This window comes from Danio aesculapii, chromosome 23 (assembly GCF_903798145.1).
Source record: "Danio aesculapii chromosome 23, fDanAes4.1, whole genome shotgun sequence".
NCBI classification, from domain to species: Eukaryota; Metazoa; Chordata; class Actinopteri; order Cypriniformes; family Danionidae; genus Danio; species Danio aesculapii.
In genome coordinates, this window is record NC_079457.1 from 43,675,651 (window position 1) to 43,701,012 (window position 25,362).

The 25,362-nt window shown below is 34.5% G+C and overlaps 1 protein-coding gene across 5 annotated transcripts in view; it reads left to right on the top strand.

Moving 5' to 3' along the window:
• Positions 1–25,362, top strand: part of rap1gapa (RAP1 GTPase activating protein a) — a 137,488-nt gene that overhangs the window by 57,570 nt on the left and 54,556 nt on the right. For 4 of the 5 annotated variants that reach the window (XM_056448673.1, XM_056448675.1, XM_056448674.1 and 1 more), the window contains one exon: positions 3,724–3,817. In XM_056448673.1, the coding sequence (XP_056304648.1) occupies positions 3,724–3,817 (94 nt within the window). Of the gene's footprint in view, positions 1–3,723; positions 3,818–20,731; positions 21,090–25,362 lie in introns of those variants that run through there. The other variant, XM_056448676.1, reaches the window with a different exon arrangement.

Genomic DNA, 25,362 nt, shown 5'->3' on the forward strand with positions numbered 1-25,362 from the left:
ATCAGTTCACTGGAGTTTTTTTGTTTTAAAACTTGAGTGACGCTTTAATGTGAGTTAAAACAATGGTGATATTCTCACAAACTGTTGCAAAATAGTTGTGGTTTTCATTTTAATCTCCCCAATTAAGTGCAAGGGTTTCTGTTGTGTTGATTGGTGTGATTCATTGATGAAAAAATTAACATATAAATAATTCTGATAGCATTGTTCAGTTATATATTGGATGTCTGTAGATATTGCTATATGTTGTCATTGTGAATCCCTTTGGCCACAACTATTGGCCTGTGAAAAATCTAATATTATAGTTATAATAAATGTTTCAATGCCCTAATCATGAAGAATTCTGAATGAATGTTTTTGAACAAGCAGTTCAATGATTATATTCGTCACCCCTTACTGGTCTAACAAAATAATCCTAATTTAAATGTTAGGTTACTTTCAAAATGAGATTTGCTCCAATTTGATTGACACTGTATTATTGTATTACTGTATTAGTGTATTGTTATCTCAGTGCATTTGTGATAATCTGGCTTTTTGTACCATAGAAATAATGATAATGTGTGATTGAAAAGACTAAAGACTGAAGCTGTGTTACAATACATGACATCTGCTTTCTCTGGGTCAGCAGCACAATGAACACAGATATGAATGTGATCATATTTGTCAAAGGTTTAATAGACACAGCTTGAACTGTGAAATCATTTAGAAGCAAGATTGTGTGAGTGTTTGAATCAAGATTGTGATCTTTTAAGAATTAATCGTGCAGCTTTTGACCTTTCCTTACGAACTGGAGAGACTTTAATAACACAGTTGCAACCACTACATGTCAGAAAGAAGGATTTTCCCAGATATAGATCTTCAGTCAAGTCTTTTTGCCAGAAGCAATACAAACACTACACGCATGTCTTAAGAGGCACATTCAGTCAAGAGATGTACCATTTTACAAGACGATACCTTGAAACATTCCTAAAATCTTTTCAAAATACATTCACAGATTGCACCTCACTCAACAATTCAGCACTATTTACTTGGCACATTAGCTATATTATTTATGTAAATATACATAGTAACATTACTTTTACTTACACTGCACAAACTGTATTCAGTCAGTTTTATGGGCATATGTGCAGTTATGCAATTTGCATAATTCCCTTAGTGGTTCTGTTGCAGGTATTCTTATTCAAATCTTTCTTTTAACTTTTTTCTTTTTGCAAATGCAGCATTTTGGTAGTCTGCATGCATACAATTCCATTTAAATGGACTCAAGATTTTGTAGCTTTACCTTTCCAGAATTACCATGGAGGATATGCATCACCGCAGTGGCAGTTATCTCTGATTTTCTGGTAGGGAGTCGGTCAGGGTACATTTTTATAAAAACATTTAGCAAAGAATAAATTCACAAGTTGTCTCATTACGGAGCATTCAGGGTCATTCTTTAGATCACTTACATCGCCCTGGACTTTTTTTTAGCTCGCAGTGTAATACAATCTGTTTCTCCTCAACTAAAGTATAATGGGAAATCTAATCATGCCCTCATGTCAAAACAATAGGAGTCTGAAAAAAATGAGATTATACCAGCCCCCACATATTGCACATCACCTCTTCAGCTCCATGGAGCTTTGAACAAATGGAGAAACCTGCTCATCTAAATGCAAAGCCTGCTCACAGGTGCTGTACAGCTGTTTGGGGGTGATTCATTTGTCATTGTTCAGGCTTTCACAAAGCTAAAGCGTCCTCTGCTGTGACCTGTGTGGCCTTTGGTCATTTAGAGTGCTATATCTCAACTGGTTTTGCTTTAGGTTCCATAATGGACATCAAGTTGTCAATTGACACAATACAAACATTTTCGCCCCAAGGGTCAGGGGTCAGGACGCACTTAGTCTGTGGAATAATTAAAAGGGTTGAACACTATCTGCATCTAAAATTCAACAACTGTGTTTGTAAAATATGGAAAATTGCAATGCCACTTGCAACAGTTTTCTGTGTTTTTTTTTTTTTTTGAAAATTATTCTGTTCATCAAGTCGGCATTTATTAAATATAAAAAAAAAATTTATATTGTGAAATATTTATAACATTTTTTAAATAACTGCTTTCTTATTGTATGTAGTTTCAAATGAAGTTATTACTCCAGTCATTATTGCTTTTGTTAATATTACCAATAATAATAATTATAATAATTATAATTATAATAAAAATAAATATTAGAGTGATTTCTGAAGAATCATATGGCTCTGAAGACTGGAGAAATGAACCTGCAAATGCATCTTGGATCTTGCAATCACTGGAATAAATTATTAAATTAAATGCTAAACTACTTTTGAACAGTTATTTTATAGTGCAAAACCATTTCACAATTTTATTTTTTTAACTGTATATTTGATTAAATAAATGCAGCCTTGGTGAGCAGGAGAAACTTATTTTAAAACATTTAAAAATCCTACTGACCTCAAACTTTTTACTGGTAGTGTATGTATATAAATAAATAAATAAATAAATAAATAAATAAATAAATAAATAAATAAATAAATAAATAAATAAATACACACACACACACACACACACAAAGTTGAAGTCAGAATTATAAGCCCTCCTGAATTATTAGCCCGCCTTTATATTTTTTTCCCAATCTCTGTTTAACGTAAATAATTTTTTTCATGATAACATAATGAAATATAATAGTTTGTTCTGTAGACAAATATTGCTGAAGGGGACTAATAACATGGATTGTAATTTTTTTTAATTAAAAACTGCTTTTATTTTATGTAAAATAAAACAAATAAAACTTTCTCTAGAAGAAAAACATTATGGAAATACTGTGAAAAATATTGTGGGAAATATTTATAAAAGAATACTAAATTTACAGGAGGGCTAAAAACTTTGACTATAACTATATGTAAATTTAGTTTTTATAAAAAATAACAAAAGACACCATGATTTTTAGACTTGCTTGTATTCATTTTTAAGCAGCACAAACTGTTTTAAAACTGAATTTCAAAAATCAGTATTTGGTGGAATAGAGCTGATTTTCAATCACAGCAAATAAAAACGTTTGTTTTTCTGGCCAGTTATCATTTCCTGAAAACAAATGCGGAAAATTATTTGAAATTTGAAAGCAACATTATCAGTCCTTAAAGCTACTGGAACCCCCGTGAATTAATCATGTATTCCCCTTCAGTTTGAGTTTCTTTCTTTTGGTCTTTTTTTTCTTATGGTTGGTGGGACCCTTTAACTTCAGCAATATGAAAACAAATACTAGGGAAGTCAATGGGTCCCAGCAACCAGCATACTTCAAAATAACTTCTTTTGTCTTCAACAGAAGAAAGAAACTCAAATAGGTTTTGAACAAGTCTAAACTATCAACTATCAACTATCAACTATCACTTTAAAATAATAAAACAAACATTTAACTTCAACCCATACTTAAAAAAAAACAAACAATTTAAATGGTATTTTAATTTAATTCTTTAACCCCCCCCCCCCCCTTTTTTTTATAAGGCTTTCAAGGTAACATTATTGTGCATGTTAATTACACAAAAAAATAACAAGGTAAAGTGAAATCCATTAATCACTTAATCACTGACTGACAGGCTTCGCTTATTTGCATTTTGCATCGTTTTCTGCACTTTGACTCTTTGAGAAGGTTGTGAAGTGGTGGTGTAGAGTGTGTATCGTAGTGTAAATTTGTGTATGTGTATCACTGAGCTGAAGTGTGCATCTCATTTCAGGAAACAGGATGGAGGAGAGCCCTGCATCTCTAACACACTAGATCCATCACTGTTCCAGTCTTCACTACCCCACAGTGGCCCTGCGTTCCTCAAGGTACCACAAAACCCCTGCCCTCCAGCATGCTGAGCATCTTCCCGTCCTGCCAAAGCTTGACTTCTGCTTGCTGAGTCTGTCTCACCTCTGCTGACCCTCCTGCTCCAAATACTGTGAGCCCTGTGTTGAGCTAAAGTTGAAGCTGATCTGCATGAGGCCAATGTTTGGTATTAATACACATGATTGACATGCCATGCAGCCAAATGAGAGTGATGTAATTGAAAGCTAGATGCTGTTAATGAGCAAATGTCAGGCCGGTTTCTCAGTCACACCCCTTATTCAGTAAGACAAACTAATGCCTGTCAAAATTGCATTGATTAGGAATGGCCATTTAACCACTGACAGCTTGTCAATGAGTTATAACTCCAGGGATTTAGCTTTCAGAATTAAAACTGTATTTGTGATGTTTAAAGGGACAGTTTAACATTGGAACCACAGAGGTGGGCGTTTTGCCAATTTTTAAATCTTGTCATTTAAAGGTTCAAGACACCCTGGAATACTTTTTAAAAAATTCTAACAGATTTGTGTGTGTTGAGCATCAGTTAAGACAGCGTTAGCACCTGTCAGCTTTAATTGAGGGGAAAACTAGATAATTTTGAGCTTTTGTCAGCTTATTTCTTCTTCCGGTTTTAAAATAATTTTTGAGGTGGGATTAAAATTGGTGATGTAGTGCGACTCTTCTAGTGGAGTGATGATGCGTCAGTTTCTCATTATTATTCATAACGGAGTTTTCTTATCCTATGAGAAGAACTTGCTTCTTTATAGTTCATGAGAGCATGTGCTTTCCGAAGGCAGACCTGCCAAGCTGTGAGACCCAATGACTGGGTGAGACCACGTCTGCGCATGGCAAGCAGTATTTAACCATTCATGAAGGGTCAAATGTGTTGGTTTACATGATTCACAGGGTTTGTTGCATGTTTTTCCCTGCGCCAATACAGCAAAGCTGTTGGTTTGTAGCAAGCATTTTTGTCAGGAGAGCTGTACAAGATATAATACGAGATACAATACGAGAATTGGAAAATGGCGGACTTTGTCTTTTATCAATTGAGTTCGTTACCATTCAGACACATCGCCTATATTCGTGCTGCTGTGTTCGCCTATGTTTAAAATCCTCCAGATTACAGGCAGAGCTAATGTTTGAAATAGACAGGGAAAGAGACCTGCTGCACTATTATCCACTGTGTCTGCATTCAGACCCAGGGATTAAGAAGGAGAGAAGTCCTCATTTATAGTGTTTAAATGATTATCTTGAAAATTATATAACAAATTGTTGTTATGTGTATATGAAATTACGAATAACATATGTAGCAGGGCATTAAATTACTGTTTATTTCATTGCATTTTAACTTCGTAAACTATAGAATCATGTGTCTCCTCACGGTTTGTGTCTCATTTTGTGAGCCAACTCACAACAGTTGTTCGCTCCCCTCTTTCTTCCCTGCTCGACTGGCCACGCCCACTCCTTCCTCTGCTCGCAGCACTCCATGCCCATTATGAAGCATTTTTGGAAAAATTATGAGGTATATTTGAACCGAAAAAGGGGGGGTTTGTGGCCCTTTAATAACTTTGTTAAAATAAAACCCACATAACTATAATACCCTAAATTTTCCTAAATGTGTGTATATTTATTTCTAACAATATTATTTTATTAAAATTTCAAAACACAAAAGATTTTTTTTTAAGTTTTTCAAATTGATTACATGCATTTCTGAGTTTATAATTTATTTCCTTGCCTTTTAATATGTGTGGCTCTGTTGCCTAGCAATTTCCTGCTAACAAAAACATAACTTTCTGATTAGGGCTGCACAATATTGGAAAAATCTGACATTGTGATATTTTGTTTTTCTCCAATATATATTGTGATATGTTCCCAGAGATGGGTTGCGGCTGGAAGGCCATTGCGTAAAACATGTGCTGGATAAGTTGGTGGTTCATTCCGCTGTGGCGACCCTGGATTAATAAAGGGACTAAGCTGAAAAGAAAATGAATGAATGAATGATATTGCGATATGAATACAGTTTGACCAGATGGCTTGATTAGCCCTATTTGGAAAGAAATCTTGAAATTAGATTGATTGGTGTGATCTTGTAACGTGTCAATTATGTATGAATATAATAAACTAATTGCAAGCAAGAATAATTTCAAATAGGCAACTCAAAAGTAAAAGAAATCGTTTATGGAGTCAAACAGTTTTCATGTACAGTAATTGAATAATATAATGTAAAATAACATTGGATAAAACTCATTGTAGTAATTCAGTAAAATCATTCTTCATTAAAGTTACAAATGTTGTTCATTTTTGTGCCTGAATGCTGTAAACTCTCTTGAAATGCCTTTAAAACACATGCAAATTCTAAAGATTCACTCTGTTATACTTTACAATGACTCCACAAATCGGAAGTATTCTCAATTGTTGGTGAACTATAAACCCTTCTCAACATTGCATATCCTGCGATGTGACTATTGTAGACACTCACATTGCAATATCGATGCTGAAAAGATGTATTGTGCAGACATATTTCTGATAACAAAAAAACAAAACTTTACTTCATACATTCCATGTCTTACAAAACAACACATTCGGTTCTGTGGGGAAAAAAACTAGCTCTCCCTTTTTTCTGGACAACGTGAAGTGCATACCTTCCGGAACAGACTAGTAAATAATACACATTTATAGGCTGTATTACCAAAAAAAGAATGTATTTTTAGGGTAATGACTTAATAAAATCTGATGACAGAAATACAAAACCTGTCTAATAGATTCTAATATGTCATATAGATGCGTTGAATGAAAAAATGTCATGACAATATGATGCCTCGTGAGAATGGTCAGAAAAACTACTATGGCCATTATGTAGTTTGTAGTTTTAAGTGCCCCTAATATGCTATTTAAAAGTTGTTTTTTTGTTTTAGTCTCCTACAGTAGATTTACAGGAATCCAAGGTCATAAACACTTATTATCTTTTCTGAATTTTAGTTTTGGACACTTTCTCAAGTCCCCAGAGATTGTACACCACTGTCGAACAGTAACAGATCATTTTTACAATATGGTGAAAGCAGTTGATCAGGCCAAACCTCCACTGCAAGCACATACTGTGACCCTGGACCACAAGCCAGTCTTATGCTGCATGGCTATATTTTAGCAAGAGCCAAAAATACACTGTATGTATCAAAATGATAGGTTTTCCTTTGATGCCAGAATCATTAGAATATTGAGTAAAGATTATGTTCCATCAAGACATTTTGTAAATTTCCTAATATAAAAGTATTTAGTAGTGATATGCATTGATAGGAGCTTATCTTGGGTGGCACAGTGGCTCAGGGTCTCACTGTCGCCTGTCGCCTCTCAGCAAGAAGGTCGCTGGTTCAAGACTCAGCTGGGTCAGTTGGCATTTCTGTGTGGAGTTTGCATCTTCTCCATGTTGGCGTGGTTTCCTCTAGGTGCTCCTGTTTTCCCCCACAGTCAAAGACATGCACTATAGGTGAATTGAATAAACTAAATTGGGCAAAGTGTTTGAGTGTGTGAGTGTGTATGGGTGTTTCCCAGTACTGGGATGCAGCTGGAAGGACATCCGCTGCGTAAAACATAATAGTTGGCAGTTCATTTTGCTGTGGCGACCCCTGATATATAAGGGACTAAGCTGAAGGAAAATGAATGATTGAATAAATCAATGAAAGAGCTTATTTTGGATAACCTTTAACGGTGATTTATTCAGTATTTCGTTTTTTGAGGTTTTTTGAAAGCTTATTTATTACACTTTCAAATAATGCATACATCTCAATTTCCAAAAATGTACACTTACAGTATGACTGGTTTTCTGGTCTGGCGTCACATATATAAAATGTGTGAATATGAAAAATTATGATATATTTTAGCTTTTTTTGTGCACTGACTCATTCACTAAAATGAACGTCAAGTCAGAGTTTTCTCTCTCACCAATAGTCCGAGTAGTGACTCAACATGTTGAATTTGGCAAATGTGAGCCCAACTATAGTTGGCGTATTGAACACGCTGGCAAAAGTACCTTAACAGATGCTCACAGACTGCTGTTGATTTGGTGCTGTTGATTAGTTTTTACCAATGCAGCCTCATTCAGTATATGTGCCTCAAACTGCATTTTTGTGAAACCTCAAATATGTTGCTCTGGCTACATTTGTAATGTGTATATGTTGATATATAAATATATGATTCCTTGCACGTTTCAGATGACGAATCCGCTAGAGGGCGCTGTGTGCATTTTTTTGCAAATCTGATCTTACCAGGTACATTTTGTTGTACCTTTCAGATACACGTTCTTCTTGTACACATTCATGAGAAAGCAATAATGCCACAAAAAATTCACAAATCCAAGATGGCAAAAGAATGCCTCCAAATACTTAAAGTAACTCCATTATGGCAGTCGAGATTAAAAAGAAATGTAAAAATGAGTAAAAAGTTATTTCACAGCATGGCATTTAGATCTGTGCACATTCCATCAGATTTCTATGTACTTGTTGCAGTGCTGAAAATAATGACCAATTAAACTTATGAACACTGTATCCAATCAGAGGTGTTTATATTTGTAACCACTGAAATCACTGGTGTTTTATTGAATGTATGTGCACTCACTCACTGGTTGAATTCGGACCTCTCATATAAATTCAAACTCTTGCAAAATAAATAGCCCTCTTGTAAAATGTGTATTATTTTAAAAATATTTCCCAAGTTCCCAGTTTAAAGCAGAGAATATTTTTTCATTTTTAGACATTAGATAGCTGTAATAACTAATTTCTCATAACAAATTACTTTGTCTTTGCCATAATGACAGTACAAAATATTTTACTTTTTTTTTGTTTTTGTAAGATACTCAGTATTCAACTTAATGTGCAATTTAAACGTATTTCTTGGTTAATTAGGTTAAATAGGAAAGTTTGGTTAATTCAATCTGCATCTGCTTTACATGATGTCAGCACATTCATCAGATTGGGCTTAAATTATTATGCTATTTAAATGTTTTAAGTAAACTTACCCTTATTCTATGCCTTTGCATATGCTAAGCTGCATCATCAGTTCACCAAACTTCTTCCATGACAGAGAGCACATGCACTTACTTAAAAACAATACAGTGCTCAGCATATATAAGTACACCCCTCACAAATCTATCTTTTAAACTCTTATTTTTAATAGAAAGCTATACAATATTATATTTGTGCATATACATTAGATTAGTCAGTACTGAAGCTTATCTAACAAAATAACTTATGATAACGGTCCAAAAAACAAGCACACCCAAATTTATATGTTATAGAAAAATAATAAATACAAATTTTGAAAAGAGAAGAGAAGCAAAAAATTTTAAAAATGTAGTTGAAATTTTGTAGGTTGTTTTTTTTTTTTTTTTTTGCTATATTTTGCTTGCATTTAATTGTATTATTTTTCAATTTCTAAATATGTTTGGGGACTAAAATATTATTTTAATAAATATATCTGTTTAATGAATCTGTTTTGCTTAAATGCACCAAAATACATTACCTATATTCACTGAGAAATGGATAAAATGATTCATTTTCAAAATGGAGTGTACTCAATTATGCTGAGCCCTGTACATTTAAGCATTGAAGCTCATGACTTGCACACAAACTTTTGACTCATGCATGAATTTCAGCTGCATGGTTGAATTTAAGCTGATGAAAAGCTCAAATCTATTTTGTAACAAAAAAAATCACATTAAGCTACTGCACAAATCAAATGTATTGCATTTTAATATCTTCTGATCCACAGTTCGTGTAACACTCATAACAGGGTCCTGTAAAAGACAACACACAGGCCCTTTAAAGCTCTCTCTAAGTCAAATCTTATTAGTTTATTGTTGAAGCGCACTTTATTTGAAATTGTTTGATGATGTTGGCGATTTTGACCAACAAAGTTAGAACTCAGCATCAGGTTCTGAATGTGCAATGTGCAGGGCTTGAGAATAAGATCCTTTGTGTATTGTGTGTGTATAGTGTGTTTAAGTAGTTTGAGTGATCTCTCTGTGTTGGAGATTTTAAAGCTTTTAAACTCAGCGAGTTGAGCCTGTGATTAAGAGGATAAAGTTAGGGTGATGTCAGAGAGCTCTAACTGCATTCACAATTCTGCAGGATAGCTTATCTACAACCTAATAGAAGCTAATCTCATGTGTATGAAATGGGAGGAAGAATGTGAAAATGTTCATGTCAAACATTTTTTTAAATAAATGTAAGAAATCTGTCTATGTGTACAGGAATAGTATTTGGAAACTTTTTGGTCATTTTACTTCTGAGAATGTTTAATTGACAGATATAGTTTAAACAAAAAAAAAAAAAAAAAAGGCAAATTACTAATAACTAGCCTTCACCCATCCTCATAAACGTCAGTGCCATCTGGGTCATAGCAAAAGTAACATATAACCCATTCAGCTTGCCTTATAATACTTAATAAGTAGGATTTTAACCAAAAGTTTCTTGAATGGCTGGTGGGTACACTGGTAGCGTCAGTTGCTAATGTGCCTTCTGAACCCATATGAAATAATACTATAGTCATTTATAGTAACTACTGAAAACTGTTGTGGTAATTCTTTTGTTGCTGTGGTAAAACATCAACTAATATTAACAAATTGCCCAATAATCTACTTTATTTTCTAGAATTATAGGTTGTGTTATACTAAATTTAAGCACAGATAGGCTATCAGGTTAATAATACTAAAACCACCTACTGAAGCACGCTCTCTCTCTCTCGCTCTCTCTCTCTCTCTCTCTCTCTCTCTCTCTCATATATATATATATATATATATATATATATATATATATATATATATATATATATATATATATATATATATATATATATATGAAGAGTTCAGATGCAAAAGCTGCTAAACGGCACTTTCGCCAAAAATGAGATAATGACATTGAGTGAATGCTTTAGACATGTAGTATGTTCAACAAATAGATTTGCTTCAAATCATCTAAATCCCAGGGTCAGAAATAACAGTTTGTTGGCAAAAGCAAAAGCCGCTATATCCTGAGAACCAATTAGAAGGGAGTGGGGTCTGGATGCAGACCTGGTGCAGTGCAATCTGAGCTGCACCCAATGCTTTTTAATGCGCTAACCTAAACCCCACTCCTAACCCTACCCATCACAGTGACCTCACTCTCTCCATTGAGTGCATTGTGTCTGACATTGCATCGCTGAGTGATGCAATCTCAGCTTGCATTATAAAGGCTGCATCCAGATACTATGGTTAGAAGGCACGAATCGAATCATATGTTTTCAATGTAACAGCGTGCTGATACGCCGGCTTTTATAAGGAGACTGTTGTTTTTTGCGCAGTGATGCCACTTTGAATGAGTCCTATTTACTATACATTAAACGGCAACTGCGTTTAATGTGAGACAGAGTTAAGATGCCGTTCTTTTATCCTGCGTTGATGCTATGAGGATAAACAAGGGACCAAGACCTTAAGTATGGTGAGAATGAATGAATGACAGCTTCTAAAATTGTCCGAGAGACATCCCCTTTTAGCGCAGTAGGCCTACCTTGTGTTTTATTAGCTAATTTAAGCTATTTTAAAAAATATATATATAATGTATAAAACTATACATTATTTGTATTACTTCATAATACCCATACATCTGATAAGCTTTTTATATTAATAGACTATGCACAGATATTGATGTTTCACAATGATTTTACACTACAATATTTTAATCTACCAAGCTTAGTTTATGATGTTTACAATGTTTACATTGCTCTGCTTACATTAAATCTAAATCCCAAATATCAGAAATGACAACAGATTGTTAAGATTTAATTAATGTCAGTTTTAATGTTATTGATTAATGCACTTACTTGACAGATTTCATTCATTCATTTTCCTTCTGCTTTTTCCCTGGTTTATCACAGTGGAATGAACTGCCACTTACTTGAAAGATTTATGTATTTTAGGTGGTTTGTGTAATGTGTTTTATGTTTGGTAAAGTAATCTCTAATTGCATCTTCAGTGATTTTCAACTAAATACACTGTCTTGTCCCAATGGTGGATTTAGAAGTTTTTGCAAATAAGCAGAAGTGGATTTAGCTGGTTTTGATGCAAACATAAAATTTAATTGAAAAAGGTTATTTGCTAGCTAATAACCTTATCATTACATGTAAAATTAAACTTCTGAACCTAATCAGAGGAGCCTGATAGAAAATGCTCATTTACAAGAAAAGAGGTCAGATGGATTTAGAAGGTTTTGCATCTGAACTCTTCATATATAATACTCTAGCACTAAATTCTCTGAACACAAACAAGTTCATTTCAATAGATAGCACTCGTATATATTGTCTCTTCCTGTTGAATCGCTAAATACCTCCTCAATTATAAGTCGGACAAAAGCATCTGCTAAATATAATGTAAATACATTTATGTAATGTATTTATGTAAATACATTACATTTTGTAAAGTAAATGTAAAATACACCACAGTTAACTGTAATAAAGCTACTACAGTATTTGTTATCGTTTATCAGATCACAGTTTGTCATGCTATAGCATCCATTAACATAGTGTTGTAAATACTATAATATATACAATATTATTCACTTTACTATAGTATGGTTGAAACGCTTTAGTACAGTATATACTATCAATTACTATATTTTTTTTCAAGTTGGAGCTCACAGTCCTAATAGATTGCCTGTTGATACTTATAAATTATAATGGAAGTCAGCTATACCCACATTCTTAAGGAAATCTCTGTTTGTGTGGCAGAAGAAAGTCATACAGGTTGAGAACAACATACTGTGAGTAAACAATTTTACCCGTGATTACAAATATTTGGCTCATTATTGGGTCTGAGAATCTGCTGTGAAATGTTTGAATTCATACAGTATAGTAATCATTGGCATGTTACTGCAGGCTTTATTAACTTGCAGCTGTTTAGTAAATCCAAACAAAATGACACTGTTGAGATCCTATCTGAAGCTCTGAAAAGGCACATCTGAAGAGGAGTCATTTCTCAAAAGACTAGCTCAAATTTTCCATTTGCTCTCCATTTCTTTGCTGTAGAGGATAACATTTGAGATTATAAATAATTTATTTGTGCTTATTCTGTTGGATATGTGTATCATTTGTTGTTGTTTTTTTGTCAAACATTTGTAGAAACACTTTGGTTATTGTTTTCTTGATTATTGGTTTGTGATAAATCTGTTGATTTTGGGTTTTGTTTGTGGTTATTTGTCAAGCATTTGTGAAAAATCATTTGTGGATTTTTATTAGTGATTATTTCTGACCAATTTGTGATTACTATGTAGGATATGTAGTTTAATCAATATCATGCGTCTCTTATTTGTGATAGTTTGCTATGGTATGTGTTTTGTTGTGGCTGCTAAACATATTTTCACATTATGTTAAGCCTAACTTCACTTTTATGAACTATTTTTAACTAAATGGTCCTAAAAAGTAGTGAATTTATGAAGCTTATTCTGAGCTTGTTCTGCTGGTTAATTGTATTTTTCCCAACTCATCAACTGTTGAAATATGTATCAAAAAGGAGACCTGTTTAAATATCTATAGTTGCAGTTCTAGTCAGTTCTCTGCTGGATTGTGCTTTGAGCAGTTTGATGTCATTTACATTAGAGACTGCCAAGTCAGAGAGGATTTAAGTTTTACGCGCCATCTAATTTTGACCCACTCTGAGTCTTTTTTTTTTTCACCTCTGACGTACATGCTGCAGGCTCGAGACGCCCTTCTGCGAGCCACTGCTGTTAGACGGCTAATGGGAATGTCACACCATTCTTTTTTAATTGTTTCAAAAGCACAAAAAGCCAAAGTTACGCACAGTAGCAACAATGGCCTGTGGTGCTGACGTGTCAGACCAACTGGAAAACAGGGAGCATATGGGGCTGCCTGCCTCCACATGACTCCGCTGTGAAGAGAATCAACACCAGCAACTTATAACTGAGACAATGTGTAGCGTCTGCAAAGATCTAAATTAAAAGAAATGCAATGTCACAAGCTCATTATGAGTGAGAGCTAGGGGCACTCTGGCCTGTGTCACATTCCCTTTCTCTCCACAATAATTTCCTGTTGCTGTCCTCTATCTGATCTCATAAAAATGTCTAAAAGCCCCAATATTTATACATAAAATATATGTGATCCTCTCTGTACAGACCTGTGACACCACTTCGAGGACTGTGGGCTGCTTTGGCCCTCAAGGCCGTGAGAAGGAGAAATTCACTGCCTTTCACATGTCTGATAGCAGCATCTTCTAAAGTTAGATTTGATTTAATTTGTGCTAAGCTGAGGATGTCATGGACAGGATGGGGAGAGTAAGAGAGACTGACTAGAGAATCACATGAAGGGGATCATTAATTAAGGATTGGCCTGATTTCACGGTGGAGATAATGCCTCTGACATCCATGTGCATCAGTTGTAAGCCCATCAGTATGCCTTTCCCTCTCTGTGCTCTGATGAAACACATGCAAGAGGTTTTTCCTGCTATACTTTATTTTGATGGTCTCATTTAGACCTTATATTGACTTTATGTACTGTAACTTTGCAGATACTACTTTCATTAGAGTATTGGTAGACTGTTAGGTTAGAGTTGTTAGTGGAATAGTTTGACGTGTACTTGCAGCATTATTTATAATGAGTTCACACTTGTAGTATGTTCTGCTGGTTTGTTTGGTCTGGACCAAAAAAACGGATGCATTAACACATGATTCATCTATTATTCACAATCATTTATAAGTCTGAACCTGAAGACGAGTTTGAAGACAAACCCAGTGGACCCAGTGGTTAAACTAGGTATTGCATTCCTGGATCAAAACAAATGCAAGCGCAGGTTGCCAGATTGAGGACCAACAAGAGCTAGTCTGACTATCGAGCCTAAAGGCTGAATTAAACCGTGTTCTAGATAAAGGCAGCGGCACACGATAGAAAGAATGCTTTCCATGCTAAAATGAGTTTTTGTTTTAACTAACTCCTCGAATTGATATTTTAGAAGCGGCTTCTAGTTCTCACAGGTGAACAACAGAAAACTGACAAAGATCACCTCAGGTACACCTCATGTGCTTTTTTTCAGTGTTAAATGCTAACAAAGTGAGTTTGAATGCCATTTACCATGACGTACTGAAAGCAGCAGCAGCAGATAGTTCACCTCATACCTTGAAAATGAAATAAACTTTAGACCCAAAACCAACTTATATTAGTAATTCAGCATGTACATTTAATAATGTTATAGAGGTTTAATATGTATTAATTAGATTACGAACCTTACCATTTCATTGGAGTGCAGTAGGTGCATATTCTGTGCTTCTGAATGGCTGTATTTAAATTTCTTTTGTGTTGTGTCTGGTGCAGAAAGCCAAATTGCTTATCACTGCAAATCACATCATGTAGTGTGTTGTTAGGACATGGCGTTACAATGTAACCTGCCCACCTAATGTTTACTTTCGGAATCATTATATTATTTGTTGATATTATTTACATGTTAATAACCCCATGTGGAACTCTAAATCTGTGTCTCATTTCGGAGTCTGCTACTGTTCACTGGAGGTCGAATTTCGGTCACAGATGCATGCTTCGAGAACCTTTCTGACTGACAGAATCAAATGCGCTGTTTTCCACCAAGGCAACCCAGGGTGCTGAAATATAATTGCCTAAAGTGGCAGTGGACAAGTTAAAAGAACCAAAACAAAGACAGTGTTCCGGCACGTAACTTACATTTTCAAAGCAGAATTTCTGACCTTAGCATTGTTTTTCAGATAAACCAGAATGATCACTTAGCATGTTTCTTAAATATCTGCAAACATATTATGGTATTTTTATGTTTTAGAAGAGTCAAAACCTACATACAGCACATTTAATTCATACAAAAATGAAAATTCTGTTATTAATTACCCTTAAGCCGTTCAAAACCCCTGAGATCCTTGTTTGTCTTCTGAACTCAAATTAAGATATTTTAGGGCAAATCTGAGATCTGAAATCTGACAGCAACTGTCCAGATTGAAGTCCTAAGAAATACCAATAACTTTCTCAAAATGGACCACATGCCTTCAGTGGTTCAATTAGAATATTATCAAGCTAGGCATACTTTTGTCTGCACATAAAACTAAAATAATGACTTTATTTAACAGTTTCTTTTCCCCTCAGTGTCAGCATAGGGTAATCTTTCATGAAATTGTTGTGCTCTGTATGCGTGTCGGTCTGCTGATGTATAGCTAGGATGCACCTGTGCTTTTTTTCAAGCAGAGAAAGTCACACACATGCATCCAGGATATACATCATTGCTTAGAGCTTGGAATGTATAAGCGCCATACTGATACTGAAGAGAAAACTGTTGAATAAAGTCTTGTTTTTATGTTGTTTTTTGATACCTTTCTGGACTTTGGAGTCGGGACTAGGCCTGTCACTATAATGAATTTTTGTTGTGTGATATATTGTTACAGAAATTGTTGCAGTAAGCAATATTATTGTCATTTTGAGATCATTTTATGATTATATAATGATTTTATAACAGCACAATAATGCAAATAGCCATAAACATTATCATTCTTAAGGTTTTTTAGGTTCTATAATTTGATGTTATAAAGTAAATGTCCTAGTATATATACACTATTAAGTGTCCTATTGGGTAAATGTCCAATTACAAACTTTGACACCAGTGAGGTATGGGAAATCATTGTAAAATGGTCAAAACGTTATTTGTGAAATTGTAAATATACTGGTCATCTCCAAGTATTACACGATAAGTCGATATATTGATTATTGTAACAGGCCTAGTCATGACCATTGTTGTCTGTGGAGGATCAGAGGGCTCTCAGTATTTACCCAAAATTGTAACATGAAAGTGAATAATTACTCACATAATTTTATTTTCGGGTGAATTATTCCTTTAAAGATATATTTTGTCCTTTATTTTGTATTTTGTAAAGGTGGAGAAGAGAACTCATGAAGACCATGTAGTCAAAACAGTGGCAGAAATGTTTATCACGCTCTCACTCTTTTTGCAGGATTGCAGGAGTTATCAAAACATACACATATTTATTTACAAAACACTCACTGGAGACACTGGAACATCAACGCACAGGAATCAAGGTGTGATGACAAATCATGACACTTCAATACCGTACAAGGAACAAACTAAAGACGGGGACTGAAACATTCTCATGTAATTCCTTGCTGAACTGTAAATGCAATTATGGCTATGATGCCATAAACATTTATGCTAGAGAATTCTAAATCTTGGTACATCACATTCTCTATTTTCACTTGCCTATGGTCTGTGTTGTATTTGTATTTCAGTAGAACCATACCACTGTTTATTTAATATTGGATAAAGACCCATTTTTGTCTGGTGGTTTGGAGCGAATAGCATGGTTCATGCTTATTTAAATGAACTGTAATGTCAGAGAAGTTTTTCCTAGGCAAGGAAGTTTAAACTCACATTTAAAGCCAGCATCAAAATTGCTACTGGTTTGTCTAAAAAAGTGTCAGTGAAGTCCCCTCAACAGGTGTGATAAACTTTTTCATTCATCCACAAAGCATTTGGACACTTCTGCTACATTGAAAAATACTTAAATGACTGTAAGTCAAATTTAAGTTTGGGCCTGTGCGTTTTAATACTAAATGCCGCTATATGAAGAAATTTCCCCTCTGTATAATCAGTATTTGATAACCAAAAGTTTTAAATTACATCATATCCTAATTTTGAGCATTCAGTGGTCTATTGTTTTCTATTCAACTGTAAAGCCTGTTTTACTTGAGGTGCGCAATCATTTTCTAAAAATAAATACATTAATATGTTTTTATGTAATGGTGTGACATTCACTTAAATGTATGTGTGGCTGAAGTCTGGAACACTTTTGTCTAATTGTTTGTCTTTCTACCAGGTAGGAATAATAATAATAATAAAACACTGTTATTTTGCTGAGGCTTAAACAACGATAGCTGTACAAGCTCTTTATCATTTCTTTTAAAACCTAGCCGTATGTCTTTTTTTAGACAAGTAAATAGATTTGTTCATTTCCGCTGAGCCCTGGAGATATTTCCATTTCCAAATCCACTCGCCGACTTAAAGCTTTGTTAGAATAGACTGCCAGTTCTGTCTGGCAGTTTGGCATGAATCATAGACAACTATAAAAAATAAAGGTTCTTAGAAAAGTTTAGAAAAACCCTCCATTCACTTTACTAAGCACTAATCTCAGTGGAGTCCAACATAAATGTGCTGATTCATCTCTTTACATACAGGTCTAATATAAGATTCTACTTTATAATACAGCTGTTTATATCAGTCAGTTTGGTATACAGTATAAATATAATCACTGTTGCTTTATCGTTCACCTATTATAAAAGATTTATTTTCAGTGTGCCAAAATTATTATGAGGATTATCTTAAGCCGCCTTTCCACTGCACACGACATTTAGACACGACTATCGGACCCCTTGTGACCGCTAAAAATTTTGGAGGGAATGTGGAGACAACATAAAAAAATCTAATTTTTTTATTACTCATTTATGATTAGAAATGTGTTTTTTTTTTATATAAAGACCTTTATCTTATTCAAAAAATAACGAAAAAACTCCTATTTCTCATCTCGCGCGGACAGACCTGCTGGGGCAACACTGGAATACATCACATCCTGTCGGCCGGTTGCAAACGGTCTAGTCGCAGGAGTTTAAATATTTCAATATATCCGGAGCTCAAATCGGATACGAATTTTCTATATTCGGAGATGATCGTAACTCCACGCAGCTCCCGGACTACTCTCCATTGGAAATGAATGACTTCCGGTCTGTCGTTTGTCGTGTGCAGTGGAAAGTATAGGCTTTACAATGTCAGTACATGTAATTTGATATTTATTAGCCCTGTCATTTATTAAACATGTTGTTCCAATGCAATGTCACTGTCAGTTGATTAATCAAACATGGTTTCTACATGTTAGATAGAAAATATGTTTCGTTGGTTATTGGAATTGTGAATTGCTTTGCAGATGGAAAAATGACATATTTAGCTTGTATAGTAAGAAGTCTGATGTTCACCACAGTTCTGTATCTTCATCTCATACTGAGATCTTCTGAAACACCATCAACCAAACTTTTCTGACATGTCTGTACGTATTGATGGTATGCTTTAATTGAGATTTTGTTCCAAGTCTTGATGCCCAAACTAAAGTATGGTGCTGTTTTACTGTATTATCATCATTACAACACTATCATTGTACTCTAATGTCTCAATGGCAAATGAGGCATGAGGCAATCTGGCTGAATTTTTTTTCAACAAGTTTTAAGGGATAGTTCCCCCAAATTGAAAACTGTCATCATTTACTCACTCTTGACTTTCAAACCAGTTTGAGATTGTTCTGTTAAAAGCAAAAGAATGTATATTGAAGACTGTTGAAAACATTACTTTATTACATTATTTTATTGAAACCATTGACTTCCATAGTATTTGTTTTCCTTTAGTGGTTATGTGGTGTCTTCTTTTGTGTCAAATAAAAAACTCAAACTGGTTTGGATCAAGTGAGTAAATGATGAGAGAATTTTACTATTCTTTAAATGAAAAATATAAGATGATGGAGAAGGCCACACAAAATCTATTCAGTATTTAATTCAGTTTTGAATGGTGTTTATGATCTATCTATCTATCTATCTATCTATCTATCTATCTATCTATCTATCTATCTATCTATCTATCTATCTATCTATCTATCTATCTATCTATCTATCTATCTATCTATCTATCTATCTATCTATCTATCTATCTATCTATCTATCTATCTATCTATCTATCTATCTATGACTACTTTTACAAAACATCAATGAAATGCTGTCAGCATACTGAATTCAATATATTGAAGTTTCTCCTCCATTTGACATCAGTTTGCAAATATGCAAATAGAAAGAGAAAGGACTTTATTAAATAAATAAATGTAGTCTCAAATGCCAATCATTGAATGATATTGCACCCAAACATCGTGGGGACGTTGCATTTTGTTTGGAAATGAAAATCGGGTTAAGGTCAGAAACCAATGTTAGGCCGACGTCAATGTCCAAAGTCAAACCTAAAATCAACCAAATATCAACGTCTAATGATGTTACAGCTTGACGTTATGTGGATGTTATAACTGTGACATCTATCAGATGTTGGATTTTGGTTGCCATACCTGACGAATAAATGTGTTTGACATCAATATGACATTGGTTTAAGATGTTGGCTCAACGTTGGATTTTGGTCACTTTACACCCTAAACACAACCTAAAATCAACCAGATGTCACTGTCATTTGACGTTTTGATTGGACATCAAAATTACTTTGTTCTTAGATGCTGGTTAGATATTGAATTTTGGTCACCTGTCGTCACGACCTAAATCTAACCTAATATTATTGTCTTATGATGTTGTGTGCCTGCTGGGTAATGAATGAATGACCAGTGTTATTGAATGCATTATCGCAATGCAATTTCTCAATCCATCTTGTTTAAGGATAGCTTACAAGATAGAAGTTAGGGCACTGCTGTGTTAACATTCATGTGCTTCTTGTCCAATATATGACCCTTTACATGCTTTATGCTTTCCTAATGCTTGAGGTTTCTGGTTAAACATAATTTACGAATCATATCTCTCAAAACTGGCTTGTGTGTAGATAAGTGTTTGCCACAGCGGTTTGAGTTTCCCCCTACATTTGGCGGCCTGACGGGTATTCATTTCAAACCCTGGTTACGATGTTGCACCAAGTTTTGGAAGAGAGTTGACGAGTAATAAAGACTCTGCTCAGGCTTGTCTGACTGAAAAAGAGCAGATCCAGGCTCAAATCAGCTCAGTTTTATCATGAACGCCTGCCAGTGAGAAGCAGAAAAAGTGCAAGACGCAGAGAAAGTTAATTCTGTTGGAATGCAACGTCTCCTCCGCAACTCTCTGTGTTCCCTGAGAGAGGAGAGACTCCAGAGCACCTGGAGTTAAAGGATCTTAATGCTTAAATACACAATTAAACTTCAGGTTGCAGACATACACGCACCTCCCAGAGTACACACTACAGTCTAGAGCTTGCCAGCTGGAGTTTTCTCACTTTTATGGACAAGGAAGCTGCTGAAACACTCTGGATGTCGGCTGGGAGTTTCTTGTCATTTCTGAGGCTTTTGCTTAAAGATATTTGTCATTTTGGTGCTTGATGTAGAACATTTTTAAAGGACGTTTCGGATTTTACATTTTGAAAACATGGCTAAAAGTCAGTATGCGCAAATCAATCCGCTGCAAGTGACGGTTGCTCATTGGAAAAGACCTGATGTAGTAAGTATGCAAAATCTGCCGTTTAAACAAAAATATTGTATTGGCTACAGTATTGGGGGGGAAATGGATGAAGATTTTATAGCTATGTGTTTGAATAAAATGTTCATTTGTTTATTCTGTAAAGGTCTGTAGCATTTCTTCCAAATTTCAAATACAAATTCAATCTTTTAAAGTTTTTTTTTCATTTGTTTTCACTGAAAATAATTTTTTTGTCACCAAATATTGCTTTTTGATTACTAAATATAGCATTTTTTTTACTCAAAACACACTGTAAAATGTGTGAGTTTTGTCAGTTTGATTGTTGCAAGTTGAGACAACTAGAAAATTTCATTTGATTCAACTAAAAAATTAGGACAGCAAGTATTTTTTATTGCATTGTCTTAAGGTATGAGCACATGCTATCTTTTATGCTATTTATGTTATTTTATGTTCATTGTACTTATATGTTGCTTATACTTTTATGCTATACTGTAAAGGGACATTTTTATTATTAAATTTGGAAGAAATGTCATCAAAAAATGACTCAAACACATACAGTAAGTATAAATAATAAATACATGGAAGCTAAGAATTTCCAAGTGGTCTCTTGATAATATTTTCCTTTTTTTGTCTTCATGATGTGAGATAAACGTCTGGTTTTGCAGTGAAGTTTGAGTTCAGCACACTTATTAGTTCATCCTGAGAGGAAAACAATTGCTAACTGAACCGCAATTTATGTGTGAAATCATTTTACTTATAACAAATGATCATTTTAAGTGCCAGGACAGCAGAATATGTTTGATTTGTGCATGCTCTGGCATCTTAGAATATATTTCATGCTTACCTGATGCATTTATGTTCTTACAGCAAAATATCAAAGGTTTTCCTTCTCCTTGCACAGCAGTTTTCTTTAATGCAAGCAAGAAAAGAGGATATGGATTTTCTCCTGTCACCGACAGAACTGCTATCAATGTAGACTGACACGCACTGTAATTTTGCCGCAGATTCATTTTTTCAAGCTAATAACAGTCCGTCGTGTTCAATTACCTTTAGTTTTATCTCAAGATCAAATGGATTTTGCCTTCAAAACAGTCCTCACTTCCATTCATGTTATATTAGAAGCATGTATAATTCAAAAGAACTCTTCTCTTTTTTGCAGTAGAGGTTATTATAAAATACAAAGCAATATTGCAATTATATTTACATTATTTATGCAATCTAATATGGGGAGATTGTGGTTATTGTAAACCATACAGAGCATATGGTCCAGAGTTTAGTAGTGTTATTACATGACTTTACTGTCTCGTGTAGAAAAGATGTTTGTAATGTTATTGTGTTGTAGAACAATTAGTCTGACTTTGCTGACCTGGTGTCAGTGACATTTCACCTGACGTGCTTCAGTTTGTTTAAATGGCACCAATAGGCTTTGTTTGCCAATGGTGGAGGACTCGCACAGTGTACTCAAACAACGTGCTACAGTACACAAAGTATTTGTTCAAGACTGTGAGAAATTCATCCAGTCTTCATTCTCCACTCATCGATGATAATGGTTTTCACTTTCCTTCATGTTGTCTTTGGGTCTGTCCCAAAGGTTGGACAGGACTTCTCAGTCTGTGTCTTGGAGGTTATCCAGACTGAAAAAACATGATTGGAGTCAAATCAGCTGTTAGTAGATTAGAAAAATGTATGTGGGAATAGATTGAAATGAATAATGAGAAGGGTTAAGAAACAAATGCAACCTCTGAGCCATGAATTTGAATAATTTACCTCATATTGTCAATGCTTTTGTGTTATATTTCTAATTGGCATATGTTGCATACATGGTAAGTAGTTGCAACCTACTTCAGCAGCCAATTATAACAATTATAATCAATTGTAATTTCATACATTTGTAGGCAATCTTATGGTTATACAAAGGCAATTAGATGCAAACAAATTTTCTAAATGTAAAAGATGCTATCGCTCTATACTAAATCAACTTAAATTCACACACTGCCGTCAAATCAGACTAGAGAGGAAATGGCAGTTCAACCGTATTCTGCATGTTAAGCCAACACTAGCATTGCCACCAGCCAATACTGAGTGTACTTGGCTTTCTCAACTTATGGATAGAGCCAAAAACCCTGTTACACCCCTGAGTTCTGCTGGTGTTATAATCAGCATTATATGGAGGAGAAAAATTCCATTCATGTAAATACCTATAAAAATCAAGGATTCGTTATAAATGTATGACTCTGCCATATTTCTCCCAAATGTGTAATGTGTTGTTCAACTTTTCAGATGACATATGCAATATAAATATAAATAAAATAGTTTAAAATGTTATGTAATTATTTACAAAGAATGTATTATAGTAAAAGTGTTTTAGCTTACTATGGCGAGGATCGCTATGTTGCCATAGCTTATTATGGTGAGGGAGGCAAGCGCGGGTATTTACAACGCTCCAACTACTTAAAAATGCAGAAACTGTGCATTTCACTGCATGTGTGTTTGCTGGACAGTGTTTCACGGACATCGAAGAAGCCCCTGTTTCACTGCGATTGAGAGAATGAAAGTACTCCATCTCTCTCTCTCTCTCTCTCTCTCTCTCTCTCTCTCTCTCTCTCTCTCTCTCTCACTATGGCCCATTTGACCTGCTGGCGTGACTTTTCCTCTCCTCTCGGCTGTTACAGCGATACTTCTGGATACAGACACGAGCGCGTGTCTGCAAAGTTTTTTCCACCACGTCTATCATGGATCAGCTGTGATCGTCGCTGCCGTTTATCAGTGTTTACACCAGGCTTTACTCATCTGTGAACAGCGCCAGCCTAGAGCCAATCTCAGCCCTTACAGTTGAGCGATTGACCAATCAAAGGGGTGTAAGAAAGGACTTTCTAGACAAGGATCAGAAAGCGAGCGGGATATTTATATTTGTTTATTTGCTATAAATGCTCGTGTTGTATAAAGGTACAGTTTATATATCTGACTGTTTGTATTAAAGGACAAAATGGTTTTACAAATAGTGTATAAATATATTTATACATTTTAATACAAGAATTGCTGTGCTGTGAAGAAAATATAAAACTGTGCATGGAAAGCATTGATGATGCACCGAGGTGTTGAAAATGATGGCATGATAATCGCAACCGAACCGAACCATGAGACTAGTGTAGGTTCACAGCTCTGTAGTATAGTGCAAGGAACAATAAACCTTTATTTATTGATAATAAGCCTTATAGAAGGGATGGGCAATAATTCAAAGTGAAAATGCAAACAGCAGTTGAGCAAAGATAGCCATGCACATCTTGTCAGGGAAGCACAGTTAGGTGGTCAGCTGTAAATCTCCTCCAAAAGCCAGAGAACACTTTCATGAAGAAACCCAGGAAAACTCCATAGTGTTGCATTATAAACAAAAGATTTAACTGCTTTCGATAGCTTTATTTCCATTAAAAGAATTGAATTAGACAAAACTGAAATATCGCATAAATCATTTACTTAATTGATGCATATGCTAGAATTTGTTTGATAATTGTGATGCCATCATAGTTCATTAAAAAGTTTATCCTACGTAGTTGTGCTCATACTTGTATTTTTACTTGAACTGACTTTTCCGACAAAGTGCGCATGAAAATGGCTTTCTATTATTTGCCCAACCCTACACTTATTCATCAATAGTAACGAAAGTAACTAAAGTTTTATGTTTTTCTGCCTCTGTTGTTCATTTCTGCTGGATACTGCAATGAAATATATGTGTTGTGGTTATGCAGAAACACAGGCACATATGCAACATATATGTGTGTGTGTGTATATATATATATATATATATATATATATATAAAAAAAATTGTAAAAAAAATTTTTTACTAATGCTTTGCTTCTTAGACTTTACACACCTGAAACTTGTCTATAGCACTTATTCACTGTTGCTCTTATAGTTGTGTAAATTGCTTCCTTGTCCTCATTTGTAAGTCGCTTTGGATAAAAGCGTCTGCTAAATGACTAAATGTAAATGTAAATGTAAATATATATATATATATATATATATATATATATATATATATATATATATATATATATATATATATATATATATATATGTATATGTATTTATGTATTTATGTATATGTTTACTTGTTTAAGTTAGTTACAACAAGAGTAAAAGTATAGCTGCAGTCTGAGTACTGAGAAGTCTGTGTGCTAAATATTGGAATATTTTGATTGGGCAGCTGCAGTCTAATGTGTTTTCAGCCACACCCCCTCACATCATGAGAATGTACTGTAGGGTCAATTCTGAACTCATCTCATCTCATTTCAT